This window comes from Microcebus murinus, chromosome 2, assembly GCF_040939455.1.
Source record: "Microcebus murinus isolate Inina chromosome 2, M.murinus_Inina_mat1.0, whole genome shotgun sequence".
NCBI classification, from domain to species: Eukaryota; Metazoa; Chordata; class Mammalia; order Primates; family Cheirogaleidae; genus Microcebus; species Microcebus murinus.
Window position 1 is genome coordinate 31,907,182 of NC_134105.1, and position 23,872 is coordinate 31,931,053.

At 41.8% G+C, this 23,872-nt stretch overlaps 2 protein-coding genes across 2 annotated transcripts; both read right to left on the bottom strand.

The window, feature by feature from the left end:
- Nucleotides 1–772: 772 nt before the first annotated feature.
- On the bottom strand, nucleotides 773–1,720 carry LOC105862265 (olfactory receptor 2A12-like). Its single transcript, XM_076010765.1, has one exon. The coding sequence runs from the start codon at nucleotides 1,718–1,720 to the stop codon at nucleotides 773–775; it is 948 nt and encodes a 315-aa protein (XP_075866880.1).
- Nucleotides 1,721–15,785: 14,065 nt separating this feature from the next.
- Nucleotides 15,786–16,733, bottom strand: LOC105862267 (olfactory receptor 2A5-like). Its single transcript, XM_012748453.2, has one exon. It carries the CDS (start codon nucleotides 16,731–16,733, stop codon nucleotides 15,786–15,788), a length of 948 nt encoding a protein of 315 aa, XP_012603907.2.
- Between the last annotated feature and the right edge of the window lie 7,139 nt (nucleotides 16,734–23,872).

Here is a 23,872-nt window from a genome sequence, read left to right on the forward strand (position 1 = left end):
GCTCTGCTTTAAAACTTTACCAAAGTTCACTTCTCACAACAATCCTACAAGGTAGTAGTTTGCTTTTATTATTATTATCCAAATTTTACAGATAAGGAAACAGTCTGGCTACAAAGTATGAGCTCTTAACCACTACAATATGGCTTGGGTGTTGTTTTATCTGTGTATTGAGAGACCCCTCAAAACACCTCTTCATTGCAGCAGGAGCTCACCTCTCCAGGGACCAGATAGAGCCTGTACCCTGGGACCAACACTCCCCTGGACAGTGCTGAATGGAAAATGACCTATCCATGAACCCTATTCCTAAGGTCACTTTCCACTCTCCTAAGACTATGTTTCTTTAGACCTGTTCATGCTTTCGACTGAGTTAAAGTAAGGTCACTGATCTGTAGTCCTGTGAGTCATCTTGTCCCAGCCATCCTGAGTTGATTTAATGTGTCCAATCTTCATGCACTCAGTCACTCAATCAGCAAATGTTAATGTTGCTTTGTTTGTGCCAGACCCTTGGCTGGGCTCTGGGGAAACAAAAATTAATCAGACACATGTCCTACTTGGCACTCTGTCCACAGCTGTGTCTGTTGATGTTGGAGAATAGGTCATCTGCTGGATCCATCAGCAAGTCTACACTAGGTAACTACATCCATACATCATCTCCCTTAACCATCAGCCAACGATTTGTGCCTGTTTATTGCGTGATGGGAAAGAATAGGGTAAAAGATCCACAGACCCTGTGGCTTCAGGTCTGGCTGTGGTTCTCTTTGCTTCAGTGGTGTTATTCAGGGGCCCTGCCCCAGCCCGTTACTTTGAGGAAAGCCCTTTTCACATCTTTGTTTCTGAGGCTGTAGATTACGGGGTTGAGAAAGGCAGAGATGACATTGTAGAACAAAGCCAGTTTCTTGTCCCGCTCTGGGGAGGCATTGGCTCCAGGGTTCATGTACATAAACATGGCAGGTCCACAGAACATGGTGACCACGGTGATGTGGGATGCACAGGTGGAGAAGGCCTTGAGTCGACCATGGGCAGAGCGGATTCTCAAGATGGTGGCAAAGATGCGAATGTAAGAGGCGAGAATAAAGGAAAGAGGTACCAGGAGAAGGATGAAGCCCAGGATGAAATCTACTTGGTCATTGAGGGATGTGTCTGCACAGGCCAGCTTCAGGACAGCAGGGACCTCACAGAAAAAGTGGTTGATCTCACTGGGGCCACAATAGGGCAGGCGCATTGTAAAGACAGTGTAGACTAGGGAACAGCTGACACCCCACAGTCCACAAAAGACTACCATTGCCCCACACAGCCATGCGCTCATGATAACCTTGTATCTGAGTGGGTAGCAGATGGCCACATATCTATCATAAGCCATGACAGAGAACAACCAGCCCTCAGTGATGCCCAACACCAGAAAGATGAACATTTGGGCCACACACCTAACATAAGAGATCGTTTTCTTTTGGCAGACCAGATGCACCAACATCTGGGGAACAGTGGTGGTGACATAGCTCATGTCCAGCATGGAAAGGACACTGAGGAAGAAGTACATGGGTGTGTGGAGGCGGGAGTCCAGGTGGATCAGGGTGACAATGAGCCCATTGCCCACAAGTGTTGAGAGGTAGAGGAAAAGGAAAATGGTGAAGAGGATTGCATTAATTTGGGAATCCCCAGAGAAGCCCAGAAGGATGAACTCAGACACAGAGCTGTGATTCTCCCATGTCAAGTCCTGCATTCTCCTTCAGCTGCAAAACAAGAACAGGACCTATTAGTGGCCTAGCTTCAAATGCATATCCAGTTACCATGGCCATTCCATTGCTAGAAATTCCAGTGATTATTTAGGTCCTACTTGGGATTAATGTCAGTTCAGAGACTGAGCTCTACCTGGAGTGAAGCTAGCTTTGGGAGAGGGAGGAAAATATTCATGGAATATTCAGCTTCTCAGGCCAAATCTCTCAGAACCCCCAATGTCTCATTTCCTTCTCTTTCATCAGCCCCAGTAAGGCCATCTGCTTCTCTCTCCTTCAGAAGCTCAATGCATATAGTGCATCGCTTGGGCTCTTCTTCCCAGTACTGGCTGCAGAGTGGAATGATGAAGATTTGAAGCTCTTCCCTCTCTCTTCTCTGAAAATAAGTATGTGGAACCCTTTCCTCTGGAGCCTCAAACTTTTTATCACTATACAGAAACAGACAGGGTAAGTTAGAAATGTGGAAAAGATATATGGCTCCATAAACATGAAAAGCTCTTAGAAAATTTCAACTATGTCTGTTTTTTGACTCTTGAGCCACTGGAAGCTTCCTCATACCTGATTTCATTTTAGATGAAGTTGTTTGCCAATTCTGCCTCTTTCTGGTCTTACTCATGCCTAAAGGGAAGAGTCTTCCTGCTTGACTCTAAATGTTGACTATTTAAGGCAGAATACCAGCTGACTTCTTTGCTTAAACACACCTAGGGCATCTCTGAATCCCTCCAGTCTGGTAGGACTATCTCTTCCAATAATATCTGTATTCCTTTAGAGTCCCTTTCTCTCTTTAAGACTTATGACTGGTGGGGCGCCCAGGAAAAAGACCGTGCCTGGGTTTAGTTTATACCTCCAAAGATGAAGACTGATTCCCTTGTTCATGATGCCATAGGAGTAGTGTTTTCCAATGGAGAAGCAAAAGATTTGGAATCAGGAAACTTGAGTTCAAGTCTCAGTACTTCTACTGTGTTCATAGGGAGCAAGACAAATTCACACCCAAATTCTATCAGATACACAAAAAAGAACTGGTACCAATCCTGTTGAAACTGTTCAAAAAATGAAGGAGGATGGAATCCTCACTAACACATTCTACAAAGCCAGTATCACTCTGATATCAAAGATAGGCAAGTACACAAGAAAAATAGAAAACTACAGGCCAGTATTCCTGATGAACATAGTTGCAAAAGCATCAACTAAATACTAACAAACCAAATCCAACAGCACATCAAAAAGATAATACAGCATGATCAAGTGGGTTATATTCCAGGAATGGTATATTGGTTTAATATACCCAAATTAATAAATGTGATTCACCACATAAACAGAATTAAAACAAAAACAATTTGATCATATCAAAAGATGCAGAAGAAGCATTTGATAAAGTCCAGCATCCCTTCATATTAAAACCCTCAAAACACTAGGCATAGAAGAAACATACTTCAAAATAATAAAAGCCATATACAATAAACCCACAGCCAATATCATACTAACTGGGGAAAAGTTGAAAGCATTCTTCCTAGGAACTGGAACAAGACAAGGATGCGCTTTTACACCACTCCTATTTAACTAGAAGTCCTAGCTAGAAAGTCCTAGCTAGAGCAATCAGACAATAGAAAGACATAAAAGGCATCTAAATTGGAAAAGTGAAGTCAAATTATCTCTGTTTGCTGATGATATGATCTTATGCCTAAAAATCCCTAAAGACTCTTCCAAAAGACTTCTAGATTTGATAAATGACTTCAGTAAAGTTTCAGGATACAAAATCAACATATATAAATCAATAGCATTTCTATACACCAATAACAATCAAGCAGAGAACCAAATCAAGAACTCAATTCCATTTGCAATAGCTCTAAAAAAAATACCAAGGAATACATTTAGTCAAAGAACTGAAAGATCTCTACAAGGAAAACTACAAAATACTAATTAAAGAAATCATAGATGACACAAACAAATGGAAAAACACCCCATGCTCATGGATTGGAAGAATCAATATTATTAAAATGACCATACTGCCCCAAACAATCTATAGATTCAATGCAATTTCTATCAAATTACCAATGTCATTTTCCCCAGAATTAGAAAAACAATCCTAAAATTCACCAAAAAACGAGCCCAAGTAGCCAAAGAAATCCTAAGCAAAAAGAACGAAACAAGAGGCATCACATTACCCAACTTTAAATTATACCACAAGGCTATAGTAACCAAAATAGCATGCTATTGGTATAAAAATAGACAAACAGATAATTGGAACAGAATAGAGAACCCATAAATAAAGCCACATACCTACAACCAACTGATCGTTGACAAAGTCAACAAAAATATACAGTGGGGAAAGACACCCTATTCAATAATGGGAAAATTGGATAGCCACATGTAGAAGAATGAAACTTGACCCATATCTCTCACCACATACAAAAATTAACTCAAGAGTTCATGAGTTAATCCATGTCTTTAATCCATGATTAAAGACTTACATTTAGACCTGAAACTATAAAAATACTAGAAGAAAACCTAGGAATAACTCTTCTGAACATTGGCCTAGGCAAAGAATTTATGACTGAGACACCAAAAACAAATACAAGAAAGCAAAAATAGATAAGTAAACACAAAATTTATAGAATGACAGAAAATATCTATAAGCTGTATTTGGCAAAGGAGTAATATCCAGAACCTACAAGAAACTCAAACAGCTCAACAAATAACCCTATCAAAAAGTGGGCAAAGCACATAAACAGACATTTTCAAAAGAAGACATACAAATGGCCAAGAAGCATATGAAGAAATGCTCAACATCACTAATCATCAGGGAAATTCAAATTAAAACTATAATGAAATAACTATCTTACACCAGTCAGAATGGCTAATATTAAAAAAATCAAAAAAACAACAGATGTTGATGAGGATGTTGAAAGAAGGGAATACACAGCTGCTGAGAATATAAATGAATATGACCTCTCTGGAAAACAGTATGGAGATTTCTCAAAGAGCTAAAAATAGATCTACCATTTGATCCAGCAATCCCATGACTGAAAGGAAAACAAATCATTATATCAAAAAGACACCTGCACTTGTCTGTTTATTGCAACAACACTATTCACAATAGCAAAGTCATGGACTCAACCTACCTATCCATCAACAGATGATTGGATAAAGAAAATGTGATATATATATATATATATATATATATATATATATATTTTATATATGTGTATGTATACACACACACACAATGGAATACTCTGCAGTCATAAAAAAAAGAATGAAATCCCATCTTATGCAGCAACATGGATGGAACTGGAGGCCATTATTCTTATAACTCAGAAACAGAAAGTGAAATACTGCATATTCCCACTTATAAGTGGGAGCTAAACAATGGGCACACATGGACATACAGAGCTGAATAATAGACATTGGAGACACCAAAAGGTGGGATGGTGGGAGGTGGGTGAGGGAAGAAAAATTATCTATTGGATACAATATACACTATTTGGGTGATGAGTACACTAAAAACCTAGATTTTACTGTTATGCACTATATCCATGTAACAAATCTGCACTTGTACCCCATAAATTTATAAAAATAATATATATTTATTTAAAAAGAGTATTGTATACCTTTCTAAGGAGCGTGAACTTGATCCTTTAGGCTGTGGCAAGACATCGATGAGTTTCGAGCAGATGAGTTGTAATTTGTCAGGCTTAGGTTTCAGAAACATACTATTTGGTTGGAAGTTAGGAGAAGGTATTAGAAGAAGACTAGTTAAGGGATATGGGGAAAAGGCAGAAAGCAGCTAGTGTTCTCTTGCATGAAGAAGAAAAGAGAGATTAGAGAGAGGTGAGGGAAACTGAATCAATAATACATGGTAACTGAGGTGTGTAGAAGGTGAGAAAGGGAGGAAACAAGGATGGGCTTGAGGAGCCTATACTACATTAGTGCCGTTCTACAAGATAGAACCAGGCCAGGTGCAGTGGCTCACACCTGTAATCCTAGCACTCTAGGAGGCTGAGGCAGGAGGATTGCTTGAGGCTAGGAGCTCAAGACCAGCCTGAGCAAGAGTAAGACCCTGTCTCTACTAAAAATAGAAAAATTAGCTGGGCATGGTGGCATGCACCTGTATCCCTAGCTATTCAGGAGGCTGAGGCAGGAGGATCACCTGAGCCCAGGAGTTTGAGGTTGCACTGAGCTGCGATGACACCACTGCACCACTCTATCTGGGGTGACAGAGAGAGACTCTGTCTCAATAACAAAATCAAAAACAAAACCAAAATCAAACAAGATAGAGCCTAGGTAGAGGGAAAGGAGGGAGACAGGTAGGGCAGAAAGTGGTAGGGAGGTAATGATTAATTCTGGATTACAGACATGCAGAGTTTGAAACATGGGGCATCTTCTTGAGGATCTGCCCATCAGAGAGTTAGACAGATAGCTTTGATGCTCAGGAAGAAAATCTAAATGGAAGATCAATATGTAGGCAGCACCAGAATTTGGAGGGTAATTAAATTATACAATGGAGAGAACTCTCTAGGAGAGAACAGAAGGTTTAACAATGCAACTCAGGAGCATGAACATTGCAGAGAACCCCAGAGGAAGAGCTGGGGCTCGAGAAAGAACATCCAGGGAGGCAGGTGTGAGTGATGCACAAACCCAAGGAGCTGAAGTCTCCCAAGGGGCTGCCCATGGTGCCAAGCACTGCGGACAGGGCCAGGGGAAAGAGGAATAAAAACTGTCCAAAAAATGCACTAATAAATAAATAATAATAAAACTAATAAGTGGCTTGGATGTGAGAAATTTCTATGATGAAGAAAGAAGTCAGATTGCAATGGGTTCTGGGGAGTGAAGTATACAGAGGAGTAAGACAAGAAGACGTCTAGATCGGGACATGGGTGGAGAGTGTTTTTTGCTTTGGTTTTTTTGGTTTTATTTTTCCTAAGGTGGAGAAGAGTCTGGAATGTATATCCACTGAGGGAAAGAAGCTAGGCCCTTAAGGAAGCATGTTGCACCAGGATTAAGAACAAGCCATGAGAGGCACTGCCGCAAGAGTAAGATGGAAGGGGAGCAGTAAGAATGGGATGGATACTGACAATTTACCTGTGACCACCAGATCATTCAAGATCACGTCCCTGCAGACCACACAGTCTCATGGGTTCTCTCTTTACAACAGCTGGGAACACAGTGAAGAAGATCTGATTCAGGGGTTGAAAATCAGATTTCAGGTCTCAGCTGGATAGAACAAGAGGCCGATGCCCACAACAAAAAGTGTTATAGGGCTGGGCGCATTGGCTCACACCTGTAATCCTAGCACTCTGGAAGGCCGAGGCGGGTGGATTGCTCGAGGTCAGGAGTTCGAAACCAGCCTGAGCAAGAGCGAGACCCCGTCTCTACTATAAACAGAAAGAAATTAATTGGCCAACTAATATATATAGAAAAGCTTAGCTGGGCATGGTGGTGCATGCCTATAGTCCCAGCTACTCGGGAGGCTGAGGCAGGAGGATTCCTTGAGCCCAGGAGTTTGAGGTTGCTGTGAGCTAGGCTGACGCCACGGCACTCACTCTAGCCTGGGCAACAAAGTGAGACTCTGTCTCAAAAAAAAAAAAAAAAAAGTGTTATAGGACAAATGTAAAATCTGTCTCCTCTCTTGGCTCCAGAAGCCAGCTGTTCCAAGCTCAGATGGGGCAGCATTCTGTTGGGAAATAGTTGAGAACTTAAACTGGGTCAGTGTAAAGAAATCTTTAAAAAATCAACGTGAGGCTACATCCTTGAGAAAGGACCCCAGTAGGTCACAGGAGGTGTATGAAACCTGCAGTAGCCAGACCACGTGTGGGGCATCAGCCTCACTGCTGGAGCCACATTTAAGGAGAAGCTGAAAAACTTGAAACAGGCTATGAAGAAGGATCTGGAAACCACATCATGTGAGTAAGGGGTGAAGGAAATAAGGATGTCCCTTCTACAGAACTGAATGAAGAGGGGCATTCTGGAAGGTAAGAACCAATTCTCTGAAAGTCTTTCAAGTGGAGGAAAGACAAGCTTTGTTCTGGGCGGTCCCAAGAGGTACGGTTGGGAGTTACACCAAGAAGGCAGGTTTTGGCTCAATCTAACCAGCCTACACCAGTGAGGGCAGTTCATGAGTAGAATCAACTTTCCGAGAAGGTAGTGAGCTTTCTGACCTTATGAGAGAATTAAGCAGAAACTGGTGACCACATGACAAGGATGCATTGTCACCAGTCCTGCACACGGTGGGAGGAGAATAGATAGGGCAGGGGGAATAAACATTGTCCAAAACAAGTAGTAATAAATACATAATGAAACTAATAAGTGGCTTGGATGTGAGAAGTTTCTGGGATGAAGGCCAAAGTCAGATTGCCATGTGTTTTGAGGAGTGAACTGTGCAGAGAAAGAATGATATGAGGAGATATCTAGGTCAGAGCATAGGTGGAGGGAGTGTTTCTTTTTGTCTGTTTGTTTGTTTTTCTGCGGGGTTTCTGGTCCACTGCAGCTGGAAGTTGAGGCCTTTGTCCTCTCATCTTCCAGTGTCACCTGGAGTTGAGGCCTGGACCACTGCAGTAGACTCTCAGTAGGGATCCCACTCCCGTCCTGCTACAAAGTGACCAGAATGTGGTGCATAATGGAGAGAATGAGGAGAAGCGAGCATAGGTGGGAGAGAGGTAGAAGGGTTAGGAATAGATGGATGGGGGCTCCAAGCCCACGGTGACCTCCTTTCTAGCCATGCTAAGCCCAGGCCATGCCTGGGAAGAGTGCCAGCACGTCGGTATCCTGTTGGTCACTTCCCTCTCCTCCAGTGACAGCACCATGCTCTTCCCAGTTCTAATCTCCTCCCAGCTCCCCCGAACCCTCAAACACTCCTTTCCCCAACTCCCATAACTAGTCATCCCTGCTTTTACATCTCCTACCAGTCCCCGTATCCTCCGTCCAAGGTGCAAAGCCTGATGGCTGGGGCGCAGAGGAGAGCCACTGCCTCAGCTGCACAGCAGCAGCCTCCGCCTCCCCCAGTGGAGGAGCACGCCCACAAGACAAATAAAGAGGGGGAAAGAGACCAAGAGACTGACAGGCCGCTGCGCAGAGAGAAATCAACAACTGAGCAGCACAGAGGTCAGGGAGGAGAGCTGGGTCCAAAGCTCTGATGTGGTGGAGAGGAGGGGGAGGCGGGCAGCGTCAGACAGGGACAGACAGATGGGGAGCTGCAGGCAGGGGCGCCCGGGTGCGGGGACTGCATGCCGCAGCCCCCTGCCCCTGCCCCCGCCCCTGCCTCTGCCCTCCTCACCTGGCGCAGGCTCCGTGAGGGCTGAGCCAGGAGCCTGCTGGGCCCTCCTTTAACAGTCTGCTCCTGATCCTCAGGGAGGACAGGCAGGCAGGTTCCTAATGAGCCACACGTGCCGTGAGATCCCCAGCCCCACAGCGGCCCTCCCAGGCCCTGAAGGCCCGTTTCGCCTCCACGCCCAGGCCCCCGAGTCTCCCAATCCAACGGCCCCTGCTCCAAACAGCCTCTCTGTTCTGCCTTGCAGTTCCCGGGGGACAGACGTGTGAGCACCGGTTGGAGAAAGTGCAAGGGCCAGGGCTGGCCGGGCATGGCGGGGAAGCCTTCCACACTTCCTGAAGGACAGTAGGGGTTTCCCAGGGGCAGCCGGCAGGGTAGGGCTCCTCTCTGCTTCCGCCGCCAGGGACACTCCACCCTCCCCACCATGCCCTGCTGGGACCCGGTGCTGTGTGCTGACCTCTTGTGGCCACAGAATACTGTGACTTCCTGCAGGGAAGGGAATATTCCCCAAACAATGGTGGGATCCTTCACGGAATCTGGCTCAGGATGAAACAGCTGATAAATATTCCACATGGGAGCAAAGCCCTAGACAGCCAAAGGACCTGAGATCAAATCCTGGCTCCACCACTTACTAAGGGTGTAATATTGGACAAGATACCAGCCTCCCTGTACCTCAGTTTCTCATCAGTGAAATGGGGCAGTAACAGTACAGAGTGGCTGTGGGGGTTAAATATGATCAGGTATGAAAGATATATGGTAAATATGCATATTTTATAGTTTATACTCGACCCAACTCCCCAAGGTGTGTCAGATAGTTGATCTTCTGTTTGTCTTTCAAATGTGTGTTTTCATAATTAGACTCACGGTGACCAGGGACCACAACTTCTCCCTCTCAGCCACACCCCTCTGCTCCTTGAATGGGGCAGGACGCGCAGCAGGTACTTCATAATGTGGTCAGAATCCATCCCAAGCGTAACTGGGGAGATGCCTCTTGGATGACATGATGTGAGAAGTCTGAAGTCGCTTTCTTTGATTTGAAATCCCTGCCACTGAAGTCAAATACTAGTGCCACTCAGAGATGGAAAACATCTTGTTTTCAAGCTCTGGTTGGTGGCGATTGCCCAGAGCGCTGGGCTGTGGTGGATTCTGAGCCATATCAGAGCTCCCTGAGAAAGCCTGCCAGGATTGATCAGCAACATCGCCCATGATCACTGGAGGGTGATTAGTGGAACATTTCGTAGATATCAGTATGGCGCTCCAAAAGTCCCCATCAATTTTTCATCATTCTCTCTCTCATTAGCATGTTTGATTCAATTCAACAAGCACCTATTGACATCCATCCACTCTGTGTTGCATTTCATGCAGGGATAAATGACACATAAACGACACGTGGTCTGTGCCCTCCAGAAGCTTGTGGTCTAGCAGGGAGAAATGGTCAAAGCACACCAGTGCACTGGTGAGACCTGTCCTGGGAGATTTCCATGGCACAGAGGTAGGAGAAGTGATTCTTTCTGCCTGAGGTTAGGGAACAAGAAGATTTCACAGAAGGATCCTTGCATTTAACTCTGAGGAATGACTAGGAAGTCACCAGGCAGAAAAAAGGAAGGGGGTGCATTTCAAACAGAGACCAGAATGTACAAAGGCACAGAGAGTGCTGTGGGAACACAAAGAAGAAGACTCTCATGAGGATACTGAGGTGGACCTTCTAAAGGAGGGGCATCAACACTGAGACCCTAAAAGCCAAATGACTAGATTGGCCACTAGGGTTGAGACGGACAGCAAATTCAGACTAAAGCCAGTGTTACAGGTTGAATTGTGTCTCCCAAAAGATATGCTGAAGTCCTAACCCCTGGTACCTCAGAATGTGACCTTATTGGGAAATGAGGCTGTTGCAGATGTAATTGATTAAGATTAGGTCATAGTGGAGTGGAGTGGGCCTTTAACCCCAAATGACTGATGCTTTATAAGATGATGTTTATTTCAGGACTTAGGGAGAAAGCTTTCAGTCTTTCATCAATAAATATGATGTTAGCTGTAAGTTTTTCATTGATACTCTTCATTAGGTTGAGGAAATTCATTTTCATTCCTAAACTGTTGAAAGCTTTTTTTTTTGAGACAGAGTCTCACTTTGTTGCCCAGGCTAGAGTGAGTGCCGTGGCATCAGCCTAGCTCACAGCAACCTCAAATTCCTGGGCTCAAGCAATCCTGCTGCCTCAGCCTCCCGAGTGGCTGGGACTACAGGCATGCGCCACCATGCCCGGCTAATTTTTTCTATGTATATATTAGTTGGCCAATTAATTTCTATTTATAGTAGAGACAGGGCCTCGCTCTTGCTCAGGCTGGTTTCGAACTCCTGACCTCGAGCAATCCGCCTGCCTTGGCCTTCCAGAGTGCTAGGATTCCAGGCATGAGCCACCGCACTCGGCCTGTTGAAAGCTTTTATTATGAAAGTGTTCAATTTAGTGAAATGGTTTTTATGTAACCTTATCCATAATCATAAGGCTTTTGCCTTTTATTATATTAACATGGTATTTACATTGATTAATTTTTAAATATTGAATTGACCTTCTATTTTTTGGTGAATCACCATTGGTTGTGGTGTATAATAATTTTATGTGTTTCTAGATTTCACTTTTTAGCATTTTGTTGAGGATTTTTGTGTCTATATTTATAAGAGATATAAGTCTGTAGTTGTCTTTTCTTGTAATGTCTTAGTGTGGTTTTGGTATGAGAGTAATTTTGGCCTTATAGAATGAATTGAGTACTACCTCCTTTTTTTGTTTTTTTAAGAATTTGAAAGGATTGGTGTTGATTCTTTAAATGTTTGGTAGAATTCACCAGTAAACCCATCTGGTCCTAGGCTTTTCTTTTAGGAAGTTTATAAATTACTAATTAAATATCTTTACATGAATAGGTATATTCAGAGCTTCTATTTCTTTTTGAGTCAGTTCCAGTAGTTTATGTCTTTCTAGAAATGTGCCCATATCTTCTAGGTTAATTTGTTGACTTACAATTTTCTATAGTATTCTTTTATAATTCTTTTTATTTCTGTAAGGGCCATAGTAATCTTTTCTCTTTCACTTCAAATTTTTATATTTTAAGTCTTCTCCTTTCTTTTCTTGGTCAGTCTAGCTAAAGGTTTGTTAATATTGTTGATCTTTTAAAGTAACCAATTTTCAGTTTTGTTCATTTTCTCAAAAAATTTCTTATTCTCTATTTTATTTAATTACACTCAAATTTTACACTCATCTTTATTATTTCCTTCCTTTCTGCTTGCTTTCAGTTTAGTTTGCTTGCCTACCTTTCTTAAAGTAAAAGGTAAGGGTATTGATTTGAGATCTTTCTTCTTTTTTAAATATAGGCACACATGTAAATTTCCCTCTAAGCATCATTTTTGCTGTATCCCATAAGTTTTGTTATGTTACATTGCTGAATCTTCAGTTCTAGAATTTTTTTTATGTAGGATCTTTGTGGTTTGTTATCAGTTTTGTTTTACATAGACAACTAGGTTATCTGCAAATAGGGGCAGTTTTATTTTTTCCTTTCCAGTCTCTTTTCTTTCCTTATTTCACTGGCTAGGATTTCTAGTACTGTCTTAAATAGGAGTAGTAAGAGCAAACATCCTTGTTTTAGACTGATTTTAGGAGGAAAGCACTTAGTCTTTCATCACTGTGTGTGATGTTACTGATGTTTTTTATAGGTGGTCTTAATCAGAGTGAGGAAGTTTCCTTCTATACCCAGTTTCCTAAGAGAGAGAGTGTGTGTATATATCATGAATGAGAGAAAGGACAGTCCAAGACACATACATTTGAAATAGTCTTATGCAAATATATTTGAAGGACATGTTAGCAGATCTTTTTATCAAGAAGATTTAAGGCAAAGATGTAGGCTGGATCTTATATAAGATGTCTTCCAGCCTGATTTTCAATTTTTTCTGAGGTCAGGGTTAAATGCTTAGTTGGTAGTGCTGAGAGTTCATGGGGAAGCAAAAATTTTCATCTGGTTTAAAAGTAGTTAGGAAACTTCCTGAGGAGATCTGTATGAGGCTTTTATGAATGAGCAAGGAGACAGTTGGGAAGTGGGAGGAGAGGGCATTTCAGGTGGAATAGCCTATGCGAAGACCTGAGAAGTCAGGACAGGCCAGAGTAGAGGAATCACACAGAGAGGTGGGGAAACGGGGTGGGACTGCTGTGGGTTTCTATTGCTTTGAGAGCTCTAAGAAAGAAAGCCCATGGCTGGGCATGGTGGCTCATGCCTATAATTCCAGCACTCTGGGGGGCTGAGCCAGGAGGATCGCTTGAGCTCAGGACTTCTAGACCAGTCTGAGAGCAAGAGCAACACCCCATTTCTACAAAAAATAGAAAAATTAGCCAGGCATGGTGGCATGTTCCTATAATCCCAGCTACTGGGGAGGCTGAGGCAGGAGGATCACTTGTGCCCAGGAGTTTGAAGTTGTAGTGAGCTATGATGATGCTACTGCACTCTAGCTGGGGCAACAGAGCAAGACTCTGAGAAAGAAGGAAGGAAGGAAGGAAGGAAGGAAGGAAGGAAGGAAGGAAGGAAGGAAGGAAGGAAGGAAGGAAGGAAGGAAAGAAGGAAGGAAGGGAGGGAGGGAGGAAGGGAGGGACAGAGGGAGGGAGGGAGGAAGGAGGGAAGGAAGGAAGGAAGGAAGGAAGGAAGGAAGGAAGGAAGGAAGGAAGGAAGGAAGGAAGAAAGAAAGAAAGAAAGAAAGAAAGAAAGAAAGAAAGAAAGAAAGAAAGAAAGAAAAGAAAATGAAAATTAAGAAGTCTCATTAGTTCCAGCAGAGGCCCTCTCTAATAAACCCAGAGCAATTTTCTCAACAAGCCCCCAAGAAACACAATCAGCATGTCTTATTGACAATTTTATTTCTGACTCCAGAAAATCAAGGCTGCTCTTTCTCTAGGGCTTGTCTCCTTAGGGGCTGTGAGGTTCAGGCAGTAGAGCCTGGCAGTGGAGACCCTTCCCTTCTCAAAGTTCCACATCACTCTTAGAGCTTGTATTCATTTAATGCTTGGGGAATGCTAAGAATTCTCTAGGCTGGCAATTCTCATAAATGTGTCTTCTGGAGAAAGTTGCTTATGAGCAAAGCACACTCTCAGCATTTATTAGTCTTTTGGGTTGTCTTACCATTCAGATAATCCTTTGTTTTCAGGTAAAACTTCCTTCAAAGCAGTTAAGAGCAAGTGGAATATTTTGTTAATTGTCTCCTATCATAAAAACATGTAACTAACTTAAAAGGTTCATTTGTGTCACCTTTTACAAAGCAATTTAATATTTGTCTGAAGCTAGAGTGGTGGAAATTCATTTTTCTTTAATATAACTAGAAATAGTTTAGTTCTTGGTTAATGTGGCATCTAATGCTGTGATTTTTTTTCTAATTTTGGGGTATGTGTATTGAAAACATGACTCTCTGGATATGCAGCCAATTGCCACCATGAGTGTTCCACCCACACCTTCTGATCTCACAATAAACCTAATCTTAACATTTGAAGTTGACAAATACAAGCTACTATTAATAATTTCATGAACATTTTCTAGGATATTTAGTTTCAAAGTAATGATTCTCTAATAATAATATACACAATTATTTAAGTTTTAAGTCATGTTTCCATTTGAGCTTAAAAATAATTTTATGGTGCGGCTGGCCAGAGTCAGACTTGGTCATTATCTCCATTTTATGTTTCAGAGGACTGAGCTCCGAAGAGATTAGGTGTTTCTTCCAGGATCTCAAAAATTTAAGTCAAGACTAAGGTCTGGGGCACTTTCCACTGTCCTCATATGTTCTCTCTGGTAGCAAAAGAAGTTTAGGGGTAAGTCAGTTGTGGAAACCAAGACACTCTCCTTGTAAATAAAAGTCTGAGTTATTGGAAACCACAGCTGGGGTAGACACAATGGAAATAGAAGGGAAACCCATGAAGGCAAAGTAGATCTGAAAGAAGAATTAGGGAGACTACAGGCCACAAATGGGGGTGAAGCTGGGAAAAAGTACTCAAAAATCATTTATTGAGGAGTTAACACTCCGTTGTACAATGCTATCATGTTAGGCTACAGAGTGCTGGAGAGGAAGATCTAAAGTACCCAATAGAGCTCTAGACATCAGGGATCTCACCCTGTAGTTGTGACTTATAATAATAAGCTTGACCTCCTATTTTTAACTTTTCAAGTCTTTTCAACTTTCCCCAATAGTATCCCATCCATTGTCTCAGCTAAGTCTCAAAAGTCTTGATTGTTTACTTAAGATGTGTCATATTATAATAGATAAGGGCCTAGGCTTTGGAACTATGCTACCTGGATTTAAATCTCAGCTGTGTAACTTTCTAGCTGGGTGACATTTGGCAATTTATTTAGTCTTCTTGTGCCTCCGTTTCTTTATTTGTATAAAGGAGATAAAATACCTACCTCTAGAGTTATTTTAAGAATTAAAATAAGTACATATAAAGCACTTAGTGACCGTCATATAGAAAAAGATCCATAAAGTTGACTATTCTTATTTAGGCACAATGACTATCATAAAACACATTTTACAGATATGGAATTAAATCTCAGAGAAATTAGATGACTTTTCCAAAGACAAGAAGGTCAATGACCTTAAAGTTCTCTCTAAGTCCTTTCCTAATGTTTCCATGGGCAAATTAATGTGAATGTGTTTTTTTTCTAAACACCTTGCTCATCCTGGCAGTCCTCATTCACTCCAGTGACTTCCGCAATGGTGTGTATGGTGCAGAGAAGAGACAGAAACACCATAGATAGTCCTAGTCTGTGACCTATTGAGTGTCCTCACTCATTCGGATTAACTTGAGGAAAGCCCTCTTCACATCCTTGTTCCGGAGGCTGTAGATGATGGGGTTAAGGAAGGCAGAGATGACATTGTAGAACAGAGCCAGCTTCTTGTCATCCTCTGGGGAGGCTTCAGAGCCAGGCCTCATGTACATGACCATGCATGGAATACAGAACATGGTGACCACAGTGATGTGGGAGGCACAGGTGGAGAAGGCCTTGATCCGCCCTTGGGTGGAGTGAATCCTTAGAATAGCTGTGAAGATACGAATATATGAGGCCAAGATGAGGGATAATGGGATCAGGAGCAAGATGAATCCCAAGATAAAGTCCACTTGGTCATTGAGGGAAGTGTCTGCACAGGCCAACTTCAAGACAGCAGGAATTTCACAAAAGAAGTGGTTGATCTCATTGGGGCCACAGTAAGGCAGATTCATTGCAAAGACGGTGTAGACAAGGGCACAGGTGAGACCACAGAGGGCAGAGCTGACTGCCAGGAGAACACAGAGGGTTTGACTCATCTGGACCCCATAGTGGAGTGGATGGCATATGGCAACATATCTGTCATAGGCCATGGCTGCAAAAATCCAAGTTTCACTGATGCCCAAGGTCAGGAAAATGTACATCTGGACTACACAGCCAACATAGGAGATGGTCTTATTCTTGCTTACCAGATGGACCAACATCTGGGGCACTGTGGTGGTGGCATAACTGAGGTCCAGGAGAGAGAGGATGCTGAGGAAGAAGTACATGGGGGTGTGGAGGCGTGCATCTACTCTGATCAGGGTGACAATGAGCCCATTGCCCAGGACTGTAAATAAGTAGAGGAAAAGGAAGATGAAGAAAAGGATCCAGTTGGTTCTGGGATTTCTGGAGAAGCCCAAGAGGATAAACTCAGTTACAGAGCTGTGATTTTTCCAGCCTCTACTGTGCATGGCCTTCCTTCTGAGGAGAGAAGAGGACACATCCCTGACTCCTTTGCAGTCTCAGAGGGAGAACACTGTGTGAGATCCACAAAAGCAGGATTGAAGCCACAATACCCACAGAACATTCTATCCAAATTGGGCTATCATAGCTCTAGGCACTAATAGGAATTCTATAACTACTCATTCATTTGTTGAATTAAGTAGACCTTATAAAATTTCAAGGGTCTTGTTATGGGAATCGTACAGAGAAAAAGTCTTATTTTGAAGAACACACACACACACACACACACACACACACACACACACACACACACACACACAGACACCATACATCAGTCAAAGTGAGGGAGCTAGTAAAATACAAAATATTTTGCAGTAAACCAAAAAGTTCTAAACCTGTCTGTAGTTCCTAAAGTCATTCTTTCAAATAAGACTAACAGGTGCTGTGAAGAACAGTGCAAATGTAAAAAAAAAACAAAAACAAAAAAACCCCCAGTTTCTTTTCTTTGCTTTCTTCCTCTCTGATGCTATACCTTTGAAAATCCACACACCATACATTTTTAGGAAAAAAGGGAATTTCAAATACACTTTTTTGGGATGAGAAGAGAATCTTTCTCCTACAACCTCTCTCCTCTCACCCCACCTTCCCTGCCCCACCTGCAGTGATTGCAAGTATAAAGAACCAATTGAGGCAAGGCGCTTTGGGAGGCCAAGGGGGTGTGGATCGCTCAAGGTCAGGAGTTAGAAACCAGCCTGAGCAAGACCAAGATCCCCCGTCTCTACTAAAAATAGAAAGAAATTAATTGGCCAACTAAAAATATATAGAAATAATTAGCCGGGCATGGTGGCACATGCCTGTAGTCCCAGCTACTTGGGAGGCTGAGGCAGGAGGATCGCTTGAGCCCAGGAATTTGAGGTTGCTGTGAGCTAGGCTGATGCCACGGCACTCTATCCAGGGCAACAGAGTGAGAGTCTGTCTCCAAAAAAAAAAAAAAAAAAAATAGAATTAAAACGTAGAGAAAACTTCTGTGCCATTGTCATTTCTCAAAAAGATGAATCACATTTAGCTGGGAATGAGATACCTGTTTGTCTGGAAGCTTTTCTTGAAAACCAGCGAAGAATCTCCCACAGCCACATTGTTCACAGGCAAAAGCTAAGTGGTGGGTGGGAATGAATATTCAGTTTGGTCTGGACTCGACCTTTGTGCCCAGGTGGGCAGCCTGGGCAACCGGACATGTTATCGACTAGTCCTTTGCTCTTTACCCTTTTGCTGGTCCTTAAATGGCTGCAACAGAATGCCATCACCTGATATACCATTTTTTCCAGACCCCAAAGAAGAAAAGGGCCATTTATAAAATGTCACTGTAAAATGTTTCAGTAAATGTGATCCCACTAGATTATCAACACAACTCGTGGAGGTCAGAATAACCATTTTAACTTTCATAAAATCAGCCATCCAAGGTCAGATAGTAAATGATAGAGCCAGAAATCAAACTCCAAGTCCCATGCTTTTACCACCACATTAAGTTGAACTGTGTCTCTCACATCATCACATTTTATGCAGGGTTTAGCATGCACCAAACACAAAATAGGCCCACTATAGGTGACATTGTGAGAGAAAATTGACTTGTGTATTCACAGGTTTAGAGAGCAGAAAGTACATATTGCACAGCATTGTGAATTGTTAAGTTTTTCTCATAGAAAACTTGCAAACCTTGGATCAGAATCTCAATGTCTGAATTGCATAAGAAGTGAAAGGCTGGTAGCTATCAATTTGAGTTAAAATAACACTCCATAAAGACATGGAGAGGATTCAGGCTCAGAAGGATGAGGAAATGTTAGATGCAATGTGCAGTAGCATAGCAGTTAGCAGGATCTGAGTTTGAATCCTCACTTTAATTGTAAACGCAGCCTAGTAAGTGCTAACTATGTGCTGAGAAATCTGAAATATATCTCCAACCTGAATCCCTCCCTTGAATGCATCTGTCCAACTGCCCACTTGATATCTATCTTCATTGAGATGTCTAATCAGCAAGTTAAGCTTCACATTTTCTAAAATCAAACTTCCAATCTTAAAACTATGGTGTTCAAATAATTGTAGTGTTCAACAGGGATGGGGGTGGAGACCCACATTTTAAGGATGTGATGAGCATTGTAGGGGGGAAAGGATTACCTCTATCCCTTTTTAGGGAGAGGCAAAGAAACACACTGTAACCAAAATGTCTAAAAAAAAAATTTGTTAATGGGAGGTGAACAGGTGGAAGGGGGGAGAAGGGGAAGGGTACGAACTTTCATGGTGGGTGCAGTGCGCACCACTTGAAGACTGGACGTGCTTGAAGCTCTGGCAAAGCGGGGTGGAGAGGGGGGCCAGGGGCAAGATATGTAGCCCTAACAATATTTGTACCCACAGAATTTGGGAAATAAATAAATAAATAATAAAAATTTAAAAAACTTCCAATCTTCCCCTATGAACTTGCTCCTTATACACTCTTTATCAGCTCAGATAATGGCAGTTTCATCCTTTGATGTGGCTAAAATGAAAAAAATAAAAACCCTCAAAGTCTTTCAAACTTTTCTTTATCTCACACCCACCATGCAATACACCCTCAAATATTCTTGGTTCCCTTTCACAGATATATTCCAGAAAAGATCACTTTTCATCATCTCTACCATTGCTACCAGTCCAAACCATCACCTTCTCTTGCCAGGAATATTGCAGTATCCCCTAACTGGTCCCATGGTTTCCACCCTCTTCCCCCACAGCCTATTCTTAGCACAGTTATTAGAGTGCTCCTGTTAAAATGTAGGCCAAATCATGTAAATTCTCTCATTGAAACCCTCGAGTGTCTTCTTGTGTCACTCAGAGCAAAAGCCAAAGTCCTGATAAGCATTCCAGGGTCCCCCATAAGCTCTCTGTCCTCACTTCCTACCTTTCACCTCTCGTGCCTTCTGCTCCAGGTATACAGTCTTTTGTTGTCCCTCACACACGGCATCTCTTGTGTCAGAGCTTTTGTACTTACTGTTTGCACTGCTGGAAATTCTCTTTTCCCAGATATGCTTTATGGTTCACATTCTCACCTCCTTCAGGTATTTGCTCAAATGTCATCTCAGGGAAGACCTGAGTCTCTCCTGACCACCCTGTTTAAAATGGAAACACCCCACAGCCCCTATCCCTACCTCCTATTTTATCTTTCATAAAGGTAGCATTTAGCATCATCTAATGTACTATATAACTTTTTGTCAGTTTCTCTCACAAGAATTGAGGAATTTTTATCTTCTTGATTCATTGTGTATTGCCAGATTCTAGAACATTGCCCTGAATATATTAATAGTAGGTATTTATAAATGTTGGGTAAATGACCCATCTGTGCCTCTGAGGCACAAGCAACGAGCGTTTCTCATGGTGGAACTATCCTTGGTGCTGAATCTTACTTCGTATGCAGAGAGCAGTTGCGCTGACCTCATTTTGGGCCTTTCCCTTGAATTTACACAGCCCTTGCCAGATTTCTAAATAGGGACTGGTCCAAGCCATTTAATACATTTTCCATAGTCATCTCATAATGTTGCAAAGTCAATACTCACTATTAACTGCATCTTACAGCTGTGGAAATTGAGATTTATCAGAGGTAAGCAAAGAGCCCAGTGACTGCCCAGAGCACTATTTTCAATTATTGGACCTGCCATGTAAAAGGAAAAAATAACAAAGAGTTATCTCTTTGAGTTTATCTATTCACAGAAGACAGTTTATCAACAAAGAACCTGTGAAACCATATTATTTAAAGAAGAGTAGAAGAGATGAGAAAGTCGGGCTTGGAGACTCATAAGGAACTAGGGAGATCTCATCAAATTTTCCAAAGTTTGTCATGCAGAAAAAGGTAGAAATGTGTAATGTATGTTCAGAGGGAAAAATTAAATATTATTTCTGAAAGTTACAGGTAGGGCAAATTTTAAGCTCAATTTACAAAAAAGAAAAAAATACCAGTGGTTATTTACACTGTCAGATGATGGAACATTTTGTTATTGAGGGGAGAGTGAAATAGGAAGCTTTCCACTTTTAGAAGTGTTCAAGCATAAGCTATAAGGCCATATTATTCAGAAGTACTATCACTGCTTTGAATGTGAAGTTAGGATGGACAACTTTAAAAAGTCTCTTTTATCATAAATATCCTACATTTCTAAAGCTCAATGACATAAAGATTCAGGGAATATTTAATTTTAGTGGTGACTTCTCAGTAGGCACCCAATCCCATAGAAGAATCTAGAACCAAAACAAATTAATAGGGTAAAAATGGGAACGAAATAAGCCTGAAAGAAAGTGGAACTACAATGTTGGTCAACCGTTACATGAACTTTAAAAAGATAATTTAAAGTTTCTGCTATCTTATTTTTGCAGATATGGAGCTCCCTTGGGGGCTATGCTTGGTACCTAGAAAGGGTTACTCTTCTGCTCCTGAGCAGGCCCCACATGGGATCGACCCTGAAAGGAGAAGAGAGATACTAAGAAAAGGGACAGGCTAGAGGCTAAAGGAAAAACATGGTTATAAACCTGCTTTAAAGTTTTGGTATGTTTTCCTGTTTAAAATTCTTTATACTTGTCCCTCCTGAGAGAATGTTCTAAGAACCAAATTAGGGAAATATGGGCTATAAAAATTTTGTCAGGTAGCAACTGTACTTAAACCACAGGAGGACTTTAGAAGATCCAAGACAGGGTGGGGATGAGAAGAGTATTTTTACTAAAGGAAGACAAAAACTCCTTCCTTGATCTTCCTGCTCTAATCTCTCTTCCATCCAACCCATCCTACACACTGCCAGAGTGACTGTTCAAAAAGCAGAGAAGACCATGACATTTCACTGTTAAAAGGTCCTTACTGAACTCTCATTATCTATTACTAATACCCAAACTTCCTAACATGGCACTCAATGCCCTTCAGAATCTGATTCTTATCCTTGGCATTTTAGCTTTATTTCTTGTACTTTCGTTCAATCCTCTTGTTTTCAGATAGCTTGCTAGCTAGGAATGGTTTTTGCATTTTATTATAATATGGCTGAAAAAATTCTTGATTTATGTCTGTGGCTGTTTTTGTCCTCCAAAAAGAGTTTAGAAGTTGTGACAGAGACCATAGGAGTTTCTGTATGTGTCCCACAAAGCCTAAAATATTTACTATCTGGCCTTTTACAAGAAAGGGTTGCTGACTGCAGCTCAAGCCAAACAAACTCATTACCCATCCTCCAAATACTCCAGATACATTCAAAAAGCTGTGGTCCATGAGGCAGTATGTTATCAGGGAGACAGCAGAGGTTCTGGAGTCAACAAAAATTAGGTTTGAGTCCAGCCTTGCCACTTACAAGTAGCTAAACTAGAGAAAGCCATTAACCTCAATAACCTCCATTTCATCATCTGTAAAAGTGGGAGAATAACACATACTTTGGAAGCTTTTAGGAAGATTAAATGAGATCTTGGATATATGAAACACTATAGCAATAAATTTCAGTTGTTATTACTACTATTATTAAATTACTCCTTTAATTGAAATGCCCTTCTCTTGTTTTCTTTATTTGGTAAAATCTGAATCATGGAAGTCTTCTGTGATTCCCACCATACTTCTTCCTCTGAGCTCTGATAGCACCTTGAATATGCCTTTATTATTGCCCATACCTAAACTGGTACACACACTGGTCTATAGAATTCCTTAAAGATGAATAACCATGTCTTACCTTTGTATTGCCAATTCTTAGAACAGGTATGGGTAGGGGTTCATAAATATTAGATTAATGACTCTATGAAGTTGTACCAGTGACACAAGAGTGAGTTAGTTGCCAGGATAAATTTTTATTTCAATGGTTTCTCCATAGTTTTCTCTTTCAAAACTACTCTCAAGATCTTCCTCCTTGAGAATTTCTACCAGGGTTATCTACTCTAACCACAACTAAACTCCTCTCCTTGGCAATTACTTTTAACTGAAATGAACAAACTTAAGTGGAAAGCAGGAGAAATAAAATCAAGAACATATGAACAGTCCTTATATTATCTTCCTCAAATGTGCTTCTCTTCCAGTCTTAGTCTGTGCCACTTGAACTGACATTAAGGTGGGACACGGTATGGGAATAGAATTCATTTTCATTGAACACTTACCATGGACAGTTACTTTACATCAAAGATAGGATAAAGGCTAAGAGGGTGGCACTAGCATAAGACCTGGGTTTTAGTCCTGACTCCACTGCTAATTAGCCGAGTGACACTGGGAAATTTATCTAAACTTTGTGTGTCTACATCTTCTTCTAGAAACCAGCAATAGTAATAGTACTTATCTTAAAGGGTTATCCTGATGATTAATTGAAATAGTACATATAATGTTCTTAACACTGTGCCTGCATAGTAGTGTTCAAAAAAAGAGTAGTTATTATTGCTATGTTATTTTATCCACACATCAAGTCTTTCAAGTTCAGATCTGTCTCTATCCAAAGACCCCTTTTCACTGGACTCTGCTGCTTCTGCACCATCCACAGGTGACACTGTGCCAGAGTTATAGCTGCCAGTAAACTGGTGGCATTAGCGTTCCCAGACTTCTAGTCTTGTCTTTCATGTCCCTTACCTATCCCCCCACTCTGATCCAAGGTCTCACGCACACCCTTCCTCCATACCTGTATCCCTGAACTGCCTTGGGTAGCTCCAGCATCCATATACTGGGCTGTGAGAAGGTCCTATTTCAGCTGCATCTCAGCAGCTCCCCAGAAGACACGCTGGTTGGTGTATTAATAAGGCCCATGGGCATGGAGGATCACAGAGTCCCTAAGGGTGCACCCAGATAGGATCCCAGTGTAATCTCAGGAGCTTTCCAATGCTGAGGGATTTCATTACTCAGGGGAAGTTTCAGAACAAGGAAGCAATCAGGATAGTGATAAAGGAGCTCCAGTGGCGCAATCAGTTAGCGCGCGGTACTTATACAGGATAGTGATAAGGATGTATGTGCCCTAAAGATTTTGGGAACTAGAACTCCAGGAGGTATGTAGAAATTGGTCCTTTAACTAAAGCCTCCATTTTGGCAACTCTAGGTGAGAGCAGAAAGGAGCCAACACCAGGACCCAAATTTTAGCTGCTCTGCTGGACTTATTTGAACTTTACCTGGGTCCTCCATAGAAAAAGAATG